Consider the following 18354-nt stretch of genomic DNA (forward strand, 5'->3'; position numbering starts at 1 on the left):
GCTCAGACTGTAATCACCCCATTGTTCCCCTGTTCACACCTCAGGAGCAGTAGAAACCCACAAATAATCCCTGCATACTACAAAAAGAACATATACTGAGGTGGTACTGCAATTAAAAAGTTTTTTAATATATAGTTATTGTGCAGACTGTAGGAGCAGTGCCAGCATTGTGTCACTGTAGGCTGCCTGTGTGTGCCATACACACAGGCAGCATAGGGCAAGCAGAGTATGGCACACACAGGCAGGGTAGGGCAGGCAGAGTATGGCACACACAGGCCAAGTTTGGCACAAACCAGCCAAGAATGGCACACACAGTGAAAGTATGCCACACGCAGGTAGGGTAGGGAAGGCAGAGTATGGCACACACAGGCAGGGTAGGGAAGGCAGAGTATGGCACACACAGGCCAAGTTTGGCACAAACCAGCCAAGAATGGCACACACAGTGAAAGTGTGGCACGCAGGCAGGGTAGGGCAGGCAGAGTATGGAACACACAGGCAGGGTAGGGCAGGCAGAGTATGGCACACACAAAGGCAGGGTAGGGCATGCAGAGTATTGCACACACACAGGCAGGGTAGGGCAGGCAGAGTATGGCAGGTTTTTGCTGTACTACAACCATTAATATGGGTATGGTCATGTGATAACATGGGTGTGGTTTCAAGTGGGTGCGGTTTCAAAAAGGGGAGTGGTCAAAACTGGCTTCCATTATCGGCCCTCAACCACGTAGGTCGGAAAAATTCCGGCCCTCGGTACCACAGAAGTTGGACAGCACTGGTGTATGGTATTTTCTTTCATTATGCTTAAAAGAAAAAATTATGTGCCACATGTAAATGAAGGGCATATGAAAAAGCTGTTTAACTCAAATGGACAACAATAGTTGTGGCAGTACATTATAGGCAATAGTCTCTTCGATTTGTATGTCATGTATAAACCTAAAGTACACCTCGGCTGTTGGTTTTTAAGCCTGTTGTTGATCTAAGTCACGTTAACATTTTTTGTGTGTGGTGGACTATTGCCAATATTCACACATCATCTCTCAAATTTCAAAACCTAAAGTAGGCACATCAGCTATTATAACAATTAACAAATATTTTGTAATATATATCCATTTACATTTATTCACTTCAGTCCAATTAGAATGTTTCTAGAAGGTGTTTCTGAAGAAATTGGCAGATTATTTGTATCTGTTCATAAGAATTATGCTAACTATAATAGGATTTACATCTTTCTCTAATTTAGACATCACAGTTTAATTGGGATTTTTTGTCACCAGCACAATTTGTCTTGTAATTCTGTTTTAATCTGAATTAATTAACATTCACAATTAGCTGAACCATGGTCACTTGAAAAATAACCTATCTTTGTGTGTAACATGATTAAGAACAGCCCTGTTTAACTTAATCTACCTTTATTGTGTTATTGTAAAACAATGTAATATGTCACAACTGGAAATCTGAAATTCTAAAATTCTTGTAAAAAACTAACTATGGAAAAAATATTTGCTGTAAGCATTTGTTAGTCTCTGCAGTCTCCTCAGATTTTTAATTAAAAGTGCAACTGTACGTTTACTAATAAGTGGCTCTGAATATTTTTAGATGAAGGACATGCCTTGGTAAAACATTCATATAGAAGTACAAATCTGTTTTATTTGTATTTAAACACCTGATATGAGTACTGGAAACAAACAGTCGGATTAAGACATTTTCTTTCACTTTGTGTGCAACAAAAAAAACCAAAAAACTTTTAATTGTTAAACATTTTACTCAAAAAAAAATATTAAAAAATAATTATACTGTTGGTGTAAAGTGGAACAAAACCTAATGAATGAGGATTGACCTGATAAATGAGAAACAGAGGCTTGAAGCCAAGGTATGAGCTTAAGGAGTATATTTCTAGGAAGTAATGGTTTAATTCCATAGTCTGCTTATTGACAGCTTCTCTCCTGGTGCCCCTGGTGCAAAAGGTTTTGATTATATTAAATAACTGCATGGCAGGTATTCTGTTAAAAGTGAAAATAGGTGAGATCATCCAGGATGAATTGTACAAGTAATTGTATAAATTATTTTTATGCCAGGGATGCAATATTTCCACTACCCCCTCTAACCTATGTACAATCAATTATACGTCACCAATATTTGAAAAGCAAAGGATTTGGCATTTAGCTTCTTTACTGCATTTACTCAGTCCTTCAGCTAATGAATAAAGAACAACTCATTGTCATTGGTACAGATTCACTTTATACAACTGGTTAGAACACTATAATGTTTTAATGGGGTATTTATCAAAGCTTATAATAAAAATAAACGCTTGGGCGATATTTAAGAGAAGGGCGAACATTTATTTGACAGAAAAGATCTTTAAAAATGTTATACAAGGAACAAAGCTTTGGAGTAATCCTCTGGTAAAATGTCTCTGCATGCTTTGACAAACATGCTCTTTGAATACAAAATTGGGTACAATTAGGATGGAGAAAAAAACTAAATGCAACTTACTAAGATAAATGCCCCTTCTTTATTTTCCACAAATAATGAAATGATTTTACATGTTCAGATTATCTAATAGCAAAGTAATGTCTGATAAAACTAAAATAACTAAATTAACTAAAATATATATAATTTCATGGGCAACTGATCTATAAAAATCACAAGGGTTATGTCTAATACTAATATTTTTTACATACTGCCGTTAACCTCCAGTCCACACAAACAGGCTGAATCAGTGAAAATGTTGCAAGAACAATGAGGACCTTCAGCTGAAATTTGATTATAGAATCCATAGCTGCTGAACAGAGGACCAGTTCCACTGAAATAATTTCCCTCTTCTTTAGAGGAATATAAATATCCAGAGCTTTGTCCAAGAAAGGGATCTATTATGGCTTTGGTTGCTGTTTTCTCTGTGCTAAAAGTAGAAATTCCAACTCTTTCAAAAGCAGAGCTAAGCAGCTGGGATGCTGTGTGCAACACTGACATTTCCATCGTAGACACCCCATCTGTATTTTTTACATGCCCAGTTGGCGGCTTCAAAGAGGGTTCCACTGACCAGTGAGACCACTCCGTAGTCAAAAGTGAGATTGAACTTTTGAAAGACACTCCAAAGAGGATATTAGGATCTTCAAAATACTGTGCATATAAACCTTTTATGGATTCTGGTTGACCTTGGAAAACTGCTGTTCTCCCATTGCTAATAGAAGCCTGTATTTTAATGTCAGGATGGGATAGTATATCTCCATTTGAAGGGAAGTGTTCTAGGGTTTGAGTGATTGGAGTTTGAGGGCCATTTAAAGTATGCACCAACGGAGGGGTTTCAGATGCCCCACTAAGCCCAAAGTCTATGTCATCCGAGTTACTAGAAAATATATTATATTCCAGTGCATAATTAGACATTATATTTTCTGCAAACAGACCTTTGTTATTTTTTAAATCATTCATATCTAGATATGTTGCTTTACTCAGAGGTTGTATAAATCTTGTATTTGTAATCATGTTTTGTTTAGCTGCATTGTCCATCCCTGAGTTTATCATTTTTTCCAAGGTACAGGGTAGATAAAGTGTTTTGGTGATATAAACAGGGTAAATCGGCAGACCTTGTATCTGAACTTTTTCTTCATGGCTTAAACTAGTTTGAGATGCATGCACAGTTTTCTTTTTACTGTCCAGGTTTTCTGTTTCTAAAGGGGAATAATTATCATTTTCGTGTCCAGATAAATAACTTTTTTTTACCTGAAATTCATTTCCTATAAATTCTATTTGGTTTGATGAAGTAATCAAAGAATTTAGTAAGACAACTTCTTTACTTTTTGAACTTCTTATAATTGAATTTCTTGAGACCAAATATAATTTCTCTTCTTCTAAAAAATCCTTATCACCTGAAAATGGTGTTGAACCATAGTCATACTCTTCTAGACGTTCCTCAATATTTGCCTGTAGATCTTCAACAGAAGGTAGCTGTGCAGTTTGTTGTTGATAAGGATCCTCAGTGGAAGCTTTCATGTTACTTGTTACTAATTCATAAGGTAATGTTGTATACTGCCACTGATTAAAATGTACATTATAACTTGGTGAAAATGAATTATAAAGAATATCTCTGCTGTCCCTCAGCTGTGAATGCAGGAGATCATAGCTTGGTGTCAGAGAATCTGAAATGTCCATAAGTTGCTGGTTCAAAGAAGCATCAAGTGGTCCTAATACTTCCACAGAAAGCCCTTCTTGTGATTCTGAAACATAGTTTGTGGTTAAATGTGTGTGGCCAATCATAGTACGTGAAGGACTTAAAAATTTCCCCATATAATAATTGGAAAGCAGCTGCATATTTGCTCTTTGGGCTGGCAAACTCCCTGGCAAAGGAACTGGTATGTCAGGATTTAGGTTATCTGAAACAAATTCTGTTTTTACAGTATTGCAACTAGAAAGATCATAGCTGGAGGGGGAGTTTGATGAAGTGCTATCTTTGTTGTGTGTAGTCACTGAATGTATGTATTTATTTCTTAGCATTAGAGATGCTAAGTTAGATGAGAGAATGCTGTGTTCAGAAGGATTCAGTTCTACTTGCAAATTAGCATTAGCGTCAAAGGGGGTCTTTGTTTCTTTGATATTTTGCAAAACATAAGTTCCATGGACAGGGATTGTTAGAAACTTAGAAAGCAGGCCCGAAGATTCTACAGCAAATGCTTTATCTGCATTTTCTAATGATATACAGTCAGAATACACTGTTGTGGGCATAATAGCTGAGGTATGTTTGTTATGGGGCACACAGGAACGTGATATTTTATCTATGTTTAGACTATTATCTGATAATAAATGGGAAACATGTGCAGTACTGTGAGAGGGATGAGAAATTACATTTAGGAAGGTCTGATATAAACCATCAGATGAGCCAGCCATATGCTTATCATTTAGACCAACAATAATGTTTTCACTATTATGCCAAATGCTATCTAAGTGTAAATGCCATCTTCCGCTTGCATTGCTGATTTGCATGTGATCCAAAGAGATGTTTGACACTTTACGACTAGAAACCACATTTCCTATTCCAGAACCTTCTGTATCCTGCTGCACAGATCCATCTTCCTTACTAGATTCTTGGTCAAATAACTGACTTGTGTTTTTGAGAAATAAAGTGATATTTCTGTGAGTTGATATGTTTTGGGTCAGTTTGTCATCAATTGTAATGTTTTTTGAAATCTCAGTAGTTCTAAAAGTCGTAGATAGAGACAGAGTAGACTGAGTAGGTATGAAGAAGAAATCTGCTGCATTAATGTTATCAGGTGCCTCCTTCAAAGCAGAACCTTTTTCTGTGGCTGCTGGTCTTTGTTTCACAGGCCAGACTATTGGAGTGGAGATAATTCCAATTCCCCTTAAACCTTTTATTTTTGAGTCCTGCAATTGCAAATGTGTCCAGGAACTTGTGACTGGGTTTCTCTTCATTCTGATGAGAAATGTAGCAGAAATGTTGCGTTCCTGCAAATCTGCAAGTGTTATGCCATAGAGCAAATAGAGTAAAAAGAAGCTGTTATTGAATATATATTTTATAAATATTAATGTCACCATTACTAACTGATCACCACTCTTTAGAACACTGCATATACAAGATCAAGAGTTACCAAACCTTGGGGCTGGCTTCCTCCCAATGGAGCCCAGAACAGTGGTTGTGGGGCCAAGACTGGGTGAGATTTGCTCTGCTAAACACTCTTAAAAGAATATCTCGATGACCTAGTTTTCAAACTATTGGCAAATCAATCAGTCATCTATGTAACCAGAAGTCTCAAGCCACCGCTAACTAGATGAACCTACCATACATGAATGTTACTAGAAGTTATTTTGCAACCTGTGTGATTTCGAATCTTTAACTTAACAGGAGCGGCTTTTTGCTGCCTCTGGTAACTTCAGTTCACCTCATTGCAGCGGCCCTTGGCTCCAAGGAAGTCATAAAACAGTATATTAAAAAAATGTATGGATTTATAGCTGCACCTCATTACATCTCTTCTCTTGTGTCTCCATATGTTCCTGGCAGATTTCGCCTCTCTTCTAGGAGCAATTGCTTCCTTGCACCCCCCCACTACTACTGCTGTTTCCTGTCTTTAACCTTGCTGCCTTGATGTTTCTTACATTTGGAATGCCATCACTGAATTCCTCTGCAAAGAATACTCTCTCAATCTCTTCGGAAATAAACCCAAACACTACTTCTTGGAGCACTCCTGTACCACCTGAACTGGGAACTGCTACTTATATTGCAGTGTTAACCACTGTAACCTGCAACACTTAATATCCTCCTATTTATGTCTGTGACATAACAAAAGCATCACTACCAACCACTGATCTATATGTAAAGAAAATAAAAACATTAAAAAGCATGTATTTAAAACTCCCAAAAACTAGTTTTGAGGTAACATGCATCATACACTTAAGAGATGGGAATATGAAAGAGTGATTCATACTTTATGAAAAACTAAAGCATGCACAAAAATACAAGTTGGCCAGTTTCGGACCCTCATAGGATGTAGTGTCTGAATGAAAGTATTGGGTAGTTTCAAATAGCACTGACATAAAAGACCCTAAAATAGATAAAGGCATATTTTAGGCCGATAACACATCTGGACATTTTAGATCCTGCTGTTATTACTTATGTCTAACATTATGCTTTAAAGGGATAAATTAAATCCATTTTTCTTACCAGGCTGAGAGTTATTGATGTTGTTAGTATCATTCATGTTAATAGTTATCATGGTAGATGGTGAGGAGGTAGCTGCTAAAAGAGACAATAAAACTTAAATGGTATCATAGTTATATACCAGCCACAGTTAAAGCATCTCGCAACATTAGGCAAATATTAAAGAGCCATGCTAAAGCACGTTTCTTAGTCTGGAACAAGAGAAACAGCAAAAAAAAGTTAATATTTACAGTTTTAAGGCATGTTATTATTTCTTAATAACACAAGATTATTTCAAAGGAGGCAGTTTTTTTAAAAGTATCTTACTTTAGCAGCCATATCTGGATGGTCTGTAACATGCAGGATTTCCCTTTGGATGTAGTTTGGAAATGTTAATTTTACATACTATTCATCGTTACACATTTAGCTACTACTTGTGACATATTAGCTGGATGGGAGGGGAAAGAGGTGGCTGCAACTAAATATTCACTTAAAAAGGCAGCATACCCCTTAATCATTATTGGTTCAGAGAAAATAAAGTCACATTCTACTTCCTACTGAGCACAATACAATAAAAACAAATCACCAGTTCACTGAATTTCATGTGATAAACAGTAAGTTTTTCTCATTGTATTGTATTCGGCTTTATGGGGAAATCTGGAGTTGAATTACGAGATAAGGTTTTCTCATCAAACTGAATCTGGCCCTATGTTTGGTTGTCATTAGTAGTAAATATACATCATGTAGGAAGCCTACTTCCTCCAGCGCAATGTTTAGCCACAACCCAGAAGTGCAAACAACTATTCACTCTCACAGTAGCAAAATTAGCCATGTTTGGGAAGTACTCACCTCATAGGAGAAACTAAAGTTTCTGAGTTCCCATTTATTGTATTGTTTAGTCAAAGAAAATATTTGTAAAGTGTTCAACGCTAAAAGGCCAAATATGTGATGCTCTAGGAAAGTTTTAAAAACCAACAATGTTTGGAATTTGTCAGAATCCTAGCACTTTTTGCAGGACTGGGCTGTATACTAAGTGTTCAGCCAATGCATTTGGAACCCCTAAAGTCATGTAACTTTAATTATCTGAAGAGATGAATATGGCTTTTCTTTGGTTCAAATGTATGACATTTTTTTCCTCTGAAATATGAATATCAGATGTGGCATTCAACTGAATCCAAATACTGTGGACTGAGGAAATTTGTAAAAGCAGCTGTGAAGCTTGTCATCCAAATAAACTCATATATTAAAATCAATGTTTTTGTCTTTTGACTTTTTAATGTTACCAATAAAGGAGTTCATTATTGATAATTTGCATATTCACATTTGAACTTGCTAATATATGTTACAAACCCTTCTTCGAGCCTAAGTTTGATCCTATAGTGACTATGATACATAATACAATATATAAAGTTCTAGCACCAGGTGTGGTTCCTGCATTGTGCGCCTTTCTTCCAGTTGTGCCTTTCATGGTGTATTCAGCACAAGGAGCAGAGATTGGCCCTCTGCTAATAAACTTTAGTACAGGGCTCAAAATGTGCTTTGCCTCCATAGGCATTCTAAAGCAGCTTCTTGTGAATGGGCGTCCAAGGGGATGGCAATGTCTGTATCTGTTCTAATGTTCTAGTGCGTCAGGTGTAAATCTAGGCACCCCAAACTGGAGGCACAAAGAGGCCTAACAGACAGGGCAAAAAATGGAGGGAAAGTGTTGATTTGCAAAGAACATGGGTAAAAAGGACCCTTTAACATCAGACTTTTAAACTTAATCTGGAATAAGTTTACTTAACTGTAAAACCCATTTTATGAACCAATTGTATTAGAAAATATTTTTTGAATTTAGTGTCTGTTTAAGCAACTTAGACATTTACTGTGTTTAACACCTTCATGTAAAATACGTTTGCATTCTTACCATTGCTGGTGGTAGTATTAATCATATTGTTCAAAGTAGATGAAAAATCAGAAGTTACAGTAGCTGGCAAAAGAGACAGTCAAGTAAGCATGCATAAATGGCAAATCATAAGTACCAAGTGTAACAAAAAGAAAATGTTAACTTACATGCAAAAAACATGCATTTTAGGCAGAGGCATTACAAACAGTACAGCTACCAGCCATGTTAAACCTAGCTTTGTACAACATGCAAAAGGACTGTCTAAGATCTGTTGAGTAGAAGAATATATAAAAAATGATTACTAATTATTTCATAATGGGATTTTTAGATAATATGGGCAAACAATTGAAGGCAGATTTTACAGGTCAAGTGCAGTCAGAATGTAAACACATATTTGACAAGGGAAAACAATTGTGTTTGTATTTTTTGAAGTAGAAAACTTATTTCCACTATGCATTAATTCATTTTAAAAAATGCAATTGATTGCGTTATTTGTAATTTAATTGCTACTGCATAATGCAGTATCTGTAGTATGCTGTTCTTTCAATTCCTAACTAAATACACAAAGTAGCCTGAATCAGCTCGCCTGCAGCCGGTGTCTTGGAGGAAGATGACTATCAACACAACGTCTCAGTGGCACATGGGAAGATTAGTCGCCCGTGTTAAGTCTTCACTATTGCAGGCAACAGATCTCCCCGACATGCCATCCCACCGGCAAGAATGTAAATCACCAGTGGGATGGTATATGTGTTGCTTCAGTCGCCTGAAGTTGTCTTGCAAGGAAACTTCGGAAGACTGAAGCGATACGTATACCATCCCACCAGCAATTGACATTCTTGCCAATGGGATGGCATGTCGGGGAGATCAGTTGCCTGCAATAGTGAAGATTTATCATTGGCGACTAATCTCCCCCTGTGCCACTGCCCTAAATGGTACAATGGTCAGGACAAGCAGTTGAAGAAACAGTAAGACAGAATCAGATATTCAATAGCAATTATATCTCCAAATAACTTTAAAATCACCAAACATTATAAGATGGCAACTTAAAGTTACATATTCTCTCTTTATACATACAGTATTACCTGTATATTTAATTCTTTATTTTAAGGACTGCCAATACTTGAAGTGAATTTTGGTCAACACAATACACAGACAAAGCATTAACTGAAATTCTAGGTAACCTACACAAGTTTTCTTTTATTGAATTCTATTTCAAAGTTTTGGGGAACACATTATAAGGCATATATTTCTTACCAGAACTTGAGCTATAAGTTGTGTCATTCAAATTGCTAGTGGTGAAGGAAGTTGTGGAGACAGTAGTTTGAGTAGCTGGCAAAATACATGCATTGAAGATATGGTTATTGGTAACTTGTATATTACAAAAAGTAGTTAGTAAAGAAAATATGTAAATCATGCAGACAACATGCATTGTTAATCGAGTGTGGTGGCAGAACCAAAAGTCAAGCAGGGGAATAGTTTGGCACAAGATCTTTTAGTATGTGTAAATCTAGCTGGCATACATAATCTTCTAGAATTTATTTATTCAAAAGCTTGGAACTTATTTATTCAAAAGCTAATGCTAGTTTCTAAGAGAAATACAGGGCTTACTCACAAATGTGCTAGCAATTATATGTTCTCTTCTTTGTTGAACAGAGCAGTATATTAGGATGCTGAATGTCTCTCATGCAGGTAAGTATTGGGCAACTTTGGAGTGTTGCACTCACAGATGCTCCTACTTGCACCGTTTGTACTGCCTGCAAATGTAATTCCTGATGCAGAGCTCACAGGAATGCTTAAATCAAAGCCATCAAAGTAACTTGTGTCTCATTTACAGAACAGGCACAGGATTGATACATCTTGAGCAAGTATCCCTAATTGCAAGTTTTGTGTCGCAAACAATTATGCTGACATATTGACATTTATCACAACCAAGTTGGCACCTTTTGCCAAAACAACATAATAGAGCTCTAAAATCTGAAAATTCTGAGCTTACAATTTTTTTACACCAGGAAATAGGTGTAAACACTCCTTCAATCCTTCTCTAGTAGGTGTAATAATTCCCTTATGTTCCATAAGGACTTTGGAAGACTATTGTGATCATAAACCTTTTTTTTATAGTGTTGCTCCATCAAACACCTAGAACATGCACCCAAATTATCAGGGGGAAAAGCAAGCTGTGAGATGCAGCCCAGGAACACCGGGGATTGTTTCTAAAATCAACACTGTTATATAAAGATTTCTTCCCCCATGTCCCCAGGGCCACCAACCCACTTATCACAAGAAGTATGTTCAGTGTGAATGCTACCTGCTTCCTGTTTTGTGCAAGAGAATATTAAGCACATTTGCTTCTTGAGCTGAATCTCACAAGAGTGCAATGGGTTTTATATTGGTGAATACTGGTGAAACCAAAAGACCCAAACTAATCTCACTAAATATGACTGATTTGGCTGGCGTTCCCATTGGTAAATCCTAATATAGATTATATCTGTTGAAATGAAGCCAAAAAAGTCAATGGGAAGTGCCATCTTTAAATCAGTATAAAAGGCATTATACAATAGGTTATGTAACACAACCTTTGCCAAATTAACAAAGTAGCCAAACAAGTAAAGGTATATAAGCCAAAGGAGTCAATGGAAAGTGCCGTCTTTAAAACAGTATAAAAGGCATTATATCATAGGTTATGTAACACAACCTTCACCAAATTAACAAAGTAGCCATACAAGGGTACTGAAGTTTTTTGTCTCTTAAAATCTCACAACAACTCTGCTAACTCAAATACTAATAATATTCTTATACTGATGTATGCCTAAAATATATGATACCATAATGAAAAGAATATAATTGTAAACAGCTTTTAAGTGTACATATTATCTACAAAAATTTTACGGATTTACAATTATTTGAAATTGCTATAAATTCAGCATCTGTCCTTTGCCCTACTAGCTCTTTCTCCTCTAAGTGGAAGCAGTTGATTGAAAAAAACAGAGAATTGACTTCTGCTACACTGTTTCATGAGTCAAAACCAGAAAAACAAAAATGTCAAAACAAATGAGTAATATATTTCAATGGTTTTAGAGTTATTTATAAATGTAATTTCTATTAAAAACAGTAGCTGTCCTCTGCAATACTTGCTCTGACGCTTAAAAACTGTATCAGAAGCAGCTGTTTAAAATACCTTGAGGGGAAATGCCTTCTGCTGCATTGCTTTAAAGGTCAGGACCAGCGTACAGACAGGGAAAAACAAACACTTATTCCAATTGCAATGACACTTACAAACCACAGGACATTTTTGATTGATGTATATTGGAAAGCTGCTTAGAATTATTCATTATGCAAAAAACTGTTTTTGGGTGGAGATCCCTTTTAACAGTAACATTGTTTATGTTTTCCACTAAATCAACCTCGTTAATAGTGGTGGGTAAATTATTGTTAGTCACGCAAACACAAATGAGCCTGTTACCAGGACTTGGGCTAGAAGTTAGTTAAGTTGTGTTGGCGGCAGAGGGTAAGAGCAGCTAGCAATACAGGCCGTGTATGATTCTGGATGTAAACACAGACATAACAAACAGCACAATAGGTTCTCTCAGGATAGTAACCAATGTTTTTATCCACATGTGCTGCGGTGTAAATATCCAGAAAGGATGCAGTGTTGCTGAGGCCTGAAGACACTTTTCTGCTCTACTAAATGATGTAACTTACAGTGTCTCCCCTGCAAGACTAAATAGTACAGGGATCCCCAACCTTTATCATTGGTGAGCCACACTCAGAAGTAAAAAGTGAATCACACAAGCAAAAATGTTAAAAAGGGCTCCTACTTTGAGGCCACTGGGAGCAACATATTGCTCACAAGACACTGGTGGGGGACCACTGAAGTAGAAATCAAAGAGGAAGTATACCGCCTTGTTCAGCATGAATTCAGTGCTGAAAATACTTTTTGCCTACTGTTTCAAGCTCCACGTAAATGTTGTTTGTTTTTTACAACGCAACTTCTTTTTGCAAATTTTCACTCATTACTAGCCAGTAACTAATTCATTGTTGTTAGACTGCCTCTTATACACCTTCCTGAACAGCAGGGGAAATAATACATTAAAGGATACATATCATGGAAAAATTAAGAATGTACCAGTGAATTATACTCCTTTAAATATAGAATCAGACTAATTTATTGAGAAAACCCCACTAGTCCTGCCCATCTGTTCCACTTCCTGCTGGCTGAATACTCTAGATGTTCAGGGGAGCCGGTGGCTCTCAGTACACGGCACTGTAGGACAAGAACCAATCAGCAGCTAGGCTGACCTGATAGGGAACTGAAGCCTGTCTTGGCTTGTGTGAGTGCAAGGCTGTGATTGGCTATCCCCCTCCTACTGTGCTTCTGGCAGGGACCATTAGGAAAGGTTGCTGATGTATATGCTTTTTATTATTAAATGTGATTCTGCCATAACACAATGAAACTTTTAGCATTTTAGTGATAGCAATAATATAGTGTTTCTATACTTTTTACCTTACCAGAACTAGGACTATAAGTTGTGGTTAGTTGAGAAGTTCTCAAGGAAGATGATGTGACCGTACTTAGAGTAGCTATGAAAAAGATAATAAAGCATTTACATGCATTTCAAGTTAAAGTTTAGATTCCATGCATAACTGACAGTGAAGTAACTCCAATACAAGCATCATGCAGAAAATGTTAACAGAAAATGTTAAATTTTTTCATAAAATATCCTTCTTGTTAAGAGAAATTATACCCCCTTTCTGACATGAGCTCATTCAGTTGGACTACATAAGCACTATCTCAACTTCTAAATATAAATGGGTTTTTGTTTTACACAAATATAATGAATCCCACAGACTGAAACACACAATGATAATGCCAACAATCTGTTTCACGAGATTCCTTATGCTAAGAGTGTAAGGCAACCCCCTCTCTCATTTTTTTCCCATATTCCTTTTATCACTTCACAATGACACACTATATGGGTGGGGTTGCGTTACAGTCAGCATCTGCTCACTTGCAGGCATACGCAGAGGTGTGGATCAGAGGTTGGCATGAATATGCGAAATGGAGGTGTTTTCAGGCCAACCTCTGATCAGCCATGATCAATGGAGCACGCACAGGAGCCAATGCTCTGTGAAGCTTTACCCTTATGGTTTCCTTTTAATCTGTGAAATTAGGTTTGTCTGTGTAAAAATACAATAAAACTACATTTACATCTATCTCCAAATAGTGCTTATATACCTTTTCTACATAAGCCCAACTGAATGAGCTCATGTCATAATGGGGGGAATATTTGTTTATTTTATGACAGCATGTGGCACTGCTACAATGTCAGTAATACTATTTGCCCATGCTAATATGTTAAAGCATTAAATACAACACTTTTTAGCAAACTATATTTCAATAAAGTACCCAGAGAGAGGATCATCCAACCTATTTTTGCACCATGGAGAGTTAAAGTATTAGTAGCTGTTAATTATTCATACATACATATATGTATGCTTTATCACTAAATGTAATACTGCTGCACTCTCGGTGAGACATTTTGATGATGATAATAAGGAATGATAGACCTAAACACAATATACATTGTTTATTAATTTTGGATGTTCTTTTAAACTTTTTTCTCACACATAAATTGCACAGCTTCAGTACAGCCATTTATAATGTCTAAATCATATGTGTGTGTGGGTGTGCAACTGTGTGTGTGTTTGTGAGCATAGGCTCACATATTCACTCACATATTCACACATTCACTCACATATTCACATATTCCCCCATATGTAATAAATGGCACTAAGTTTGCCTAGGAGCAGTAACCCATAGCATCCAATAAGATGTTTGTTTTTAGACAGTTGACCAGTAAAGGCTACCTGCGGATTGGTTGATATGGATTACTGCTCCTGGGCAAACTTGGTGCTTTTTATTACATAACCCCAATTGTTTCCTTACCAGAATTTGAGCTATAGTTTGTAGTCGTACCAAATGAATTAGTAGTGCTCAAGGTAGATGGTGAAGCAGTACTCAGAGTAGCTGGGAAAACATATTAAAAAGTGAACATGCATTGAAAGATATGATTAGAGTGGCATGCACAATGAAAACAATACAGAAAATGCAACCTAAAAATCATGCACGCAACATGCATTATACATGGGATAAAAAAATAACATAACTATGTAGATGAGTTGTTAAACGCTGGATGCAATTGAATAGGTTATGTAACTCAAAATTAGGGAAGCACCAGATCCAGGATTCGGTTTAGGGTTTGGGCAAGATCCTGCCCTTTTAATCAGAATTCGGATTTGGCACACCACCTGTGAACATACAGGCTAATAACACATAAGGAGTTAGGATGTAGAGCAAACCAATTTATCTAGCATCAAAGTGATATATACTATATTACCAAAGATATTAGGACACCTGCCTGAATAACATCCAATTCAAAAAGTGGTAACTAGATTTTGGAACATTGTTAATGGGATTTGCTTCTATTCAACCTCAAGCCCATTAAGTCTGGTTGGCACTCATCAGTCTGGTTCATGAGCATTTCAGCTAATCCATAGCTTCAGTTAGACTGAGGTTAGGGCTGTGTGACGGCACTCCTACTTCAGCAAACCAATCACATTTAGGCCTTGCTTTTTGCATAAGGGGCATAATTGTGCTGAAACACTAATAAACCTTCCCCAAACTACTGGAACAATTAGAAACCACAGAACTGTCAAGAATGTCAATGTACAGTATAATGTTAAGGTCTGCTTTCTCTGAAACCAGAAAGGTAAACCAAACCATGAAACACAGTCCCAGACTATTAATCCTCAAATTGTTTTCATGTGATAATTTTTGATCATTTGACAGATTGGATTTAGAGGAGAGAAAAATTTTTCCTAATTCAAGTCCAGTTTTTTCCACACACATTGGGGCCCTTTCATGAAAGTACGATTTTTTTTCTGAAAAAAACATATTTTTTCTCATTTATAGAATTTTTCATAATGGCCACAATAATATTGTTAAAATTATGCAACTTTTTTTGCGGTTTGCGTTAACTTCCACGAAAAAGTCTTATTTTTCGCAAAGACTACAACCATTTCGGAGTTCATTCAAGCTTTGGTATCTTTTGGCCAGGGTGAAGCTGTAGAGTGCCATTGAGTCCTATGGAAGGCTTCCAAAATCATGCATTGAAGTTTCAAAGCCAGAAAGGTTTTCAAGCCGTTTACGATCGTTCGGATCCGAAAATTAAGTGACTTTCGGATCGCAACCACAATATTTTCATACGACCAAGAAAAGAAATTTTGTGCAATTTAAGTACATCAGAAATTATTGTGGTTACTCTGAATTTTTTCCAATCATGCTTTTAACTAGCAAAAGTTTGTGGTTTCGTGAATGGTATTTCTAGAAGCACTATTCTTTTTTTTCTCTACACTACACTGTACACTGTTGGTTCTGCCAGCCTAACGTGTTTCCTCACAGGTCTGTTATTCAGCTGGCTTCTGCTAAACAATTTCAAAAGTTGTAACCAAAAGGACTGAGAACAGAAAGGGGCAGAAAGATTCCAAATTCATTAGCAGTAATATTCACAAATACATGTAGAACTGCTTAAAATATATGAATGTATACTGGCAAATTGCTCAACATTACGGTTCCTTTCACAGAAGCATTACAACTTCTTTCATAGAAATTACTAATAACTCAGCTACTGCTCATTCGAAGATATAGTAAAGGCTGCTACACTATTATAGTAATGCAGAGATTTTTGGTCTTTTTTGCTTCATCTCCCACTCTGAAGCTATATTAGGCTGTCCCTTTACCCATACAAGTGTACAGAACACATCTGCATCATTTTAATACCATAGAAATAGTCTTCCAAAAGTATCTAGAAGGGAAAATAGGCATTTTAATCAAATCTTGACCTAACTATCCATCAGGCTGGGTCCTCCTGAAACTTTTGTTCTAGGGAGGGGGACAGAGGGCCACAGTCTGGAAACCACTGGATTAGTTGCTTTTACAAAAAAAAAAAGACATTTCTGTTTATGGGCAGTGTTAGACTTCTGGAGGTACAAATGCTATAACTATATATTTGCTTTGCCTGGGTGATCATAATATATAGAGTAACTGCAAAAGTAATGTACATTACTCCACTGTGCAAAAAGAACCTCACTTCTAAAGGTTTCTGTATAGAATCACAGAAGTAATTTTGCTGTGAATCCACAAAAAAGTAATTACTCACAGTACCCTTGGATGGAGAGGGAGCACACTGTATATTGTAAATATTCTGCTACTGATGACACATCGTGCAGTAACAGCTTTGACCATTGCCTAAACTGAAATACAGTTTTTCATGTAAGTGCCCAAGTTAACTAGCATTGCAGTATACTGTGCTACAGGTGCAGGTAGCATCAGTAACTACAAAGTAAACAGGTAATATTCCTGCAAGTATAGTGTCGGATGTAGCGAGCACATGACAAAAGTTGCAATAACATAACAGAACAAAGAGAAATATATAAATTATAAAAAATATATATATATAAATGATAAAAAATGCATTTCTTACCATTGGTTACGCTAGAGGCAGGAGCAGTAATGCTGTTTAAGGGTGATGGCAAAGCAGTGCTTATAGTGGCTGGCAGAAAAAGACAAACGCAAGTGAAAGTGCATGCCAAAGCAAAGTTACCATGCATGGACACATTAATAAGCAAAAGTTATTGTAAAATGTATGTAATATTAGCTGTGTGTTTTTAACTCATATGTAGTTTATGATGGTAAGGTTCCATGTATTTTACCAGAAGCATATGCAATTTTCTAAAAAGAGAAGTCTCATCCTCCTCACCCTCCAAATATACTTTAATTATTTTTTAAGTTTCGGTATATGCGCAAAGGGGAAAAGGGGACAAATGAATTATGAATGCCCCTAAGAAAAACTGCAGTCATTTTATAAAGGAAATAAGTCCTGGCTGCTTCTAGTTTGTATGTATATGTATAGATCATCTTAGCGGTTAGCAGTTACTGTCTGTCATCATTCTCTTATTATATTTGCCCCCCTGATTTCTAAGTCAACCACATGCAATTAAGTACAAGACAAGATAAAATCTACTGATCCATCAGTCCATTTGGCTTTAGGTCCCACTAAGAAATTTTAGATAAGTAAAAGATGGGTGATAATATGGAAGATGTGTAGAAAATATCTAGCATGCTGGATATACAGCTTCCTTCAGATCTCTAGCCCATTGGATTTAACTTAAAGTGATTCTTTCATGATATTTATGGTGTTCTTCTTTTTTTTTTTTTGGACCATATGTGTCAAACACAAGGCCCCGGGGGCGAAGCCAGCCTGACTAGATGTTTTATGTGGCCCGTGGTGACTGCGCCTGACCATGAAGCACCAATCACCTAACTGCGCTGTGCCTGACCGTGCAGCGCAAATTGCCTGACTGTGCCACTCCAGTCCCAGTGGCGCTCCAATCAGTCACTTTCATTCTGCCCTGCAGGGTGTGTGGTGTGGAATGATGTAATACGCACCACACACCCTGCAGAGCAGAACAAAAGCGACTGTTCGGAGCGCCACTGGTACTGAAGCAGCGCAGTCAGGTGATTGGTGCTGCACGGTCAGGCACAATCACCATGGGCCGCGGGCCACATGGAAGCAGCTGCTTCTAGAGCACTGTGGATAAAATAAAGTTATTCCTTTGAGAGCTAATCTTGCCTAAAATTAAGCTCAAATGTTTTGTAATGGAGTATGTCCATAATTGTGATGTATACCTTTAATTTTACACACTATTTTACTTTTTTTGTGAAATATGTGAGTGAAATATTTTGCACACCTGGCCTAGTGCCAAAAAT

General features: G+C 36.9%; 1 protein-coding gene across 8 annotated transcripts in view; it reads right to left on the reverse strand.

Annotated features, from left to right (window-relative positions):
- The window catches only part of adgrg6 (adhesion G protein-coupled receptor G6), a 99646-nt gene that overhangs the window by 32775 nt on the left and 48517 nt on the right, over positions 1-18354 (reverse strand). For 2 of the 8 annotated variants that reach the window (XM_031902010.1, XM_031902008.1), the window contains 7 exons: positions 17069-17137; positions 14473-14553; positions 13035-13106; positions 9783-9857; positions 8550-8612; positions 6668-6742; positions 759-5462 (listed from right to left, as the gene is read on the reverse strand). In XM_031902010.1, coding sequence (XP_031757870.1) covers positions 2671-5462; positions 6668-6742; positions 8550-8612; positions 9783-9857; positions 13035-13106; positions 14473-14553; positions 17069-17137 — 3227 coding nt within the window. In that variant the 3' untranslated portion in view covers positions 759-2670. Of the gene's footprint in view, positions 1-758; positions 5463-6667; positions 6743-8549; positions 8613-9782; positions 9858-13034; positions 13107-14472; positions 14554-17068; positions 17138-18354 lie in introns of those variants that run through there. The other 6 variants (XM_031902011.1, XM_031902015.1, XM_031902009.1 and 3 more) reach the window with 5 other exon arrangements.

This window comes from Xenopus tropicalis, chromosome 5 (assembly GCF_000004195.4).
Source record: "Xenopus tropicalis strain Nigerian chromosome 5, UCB_Xtro_10.0, whole genome shotgun sequence".
Lineage (NCBI taxonomy): Eukaryota > Metazoa > Chordata > Amphibia > Anura > Pipidae > Xenopus > Xenopus tropicalis.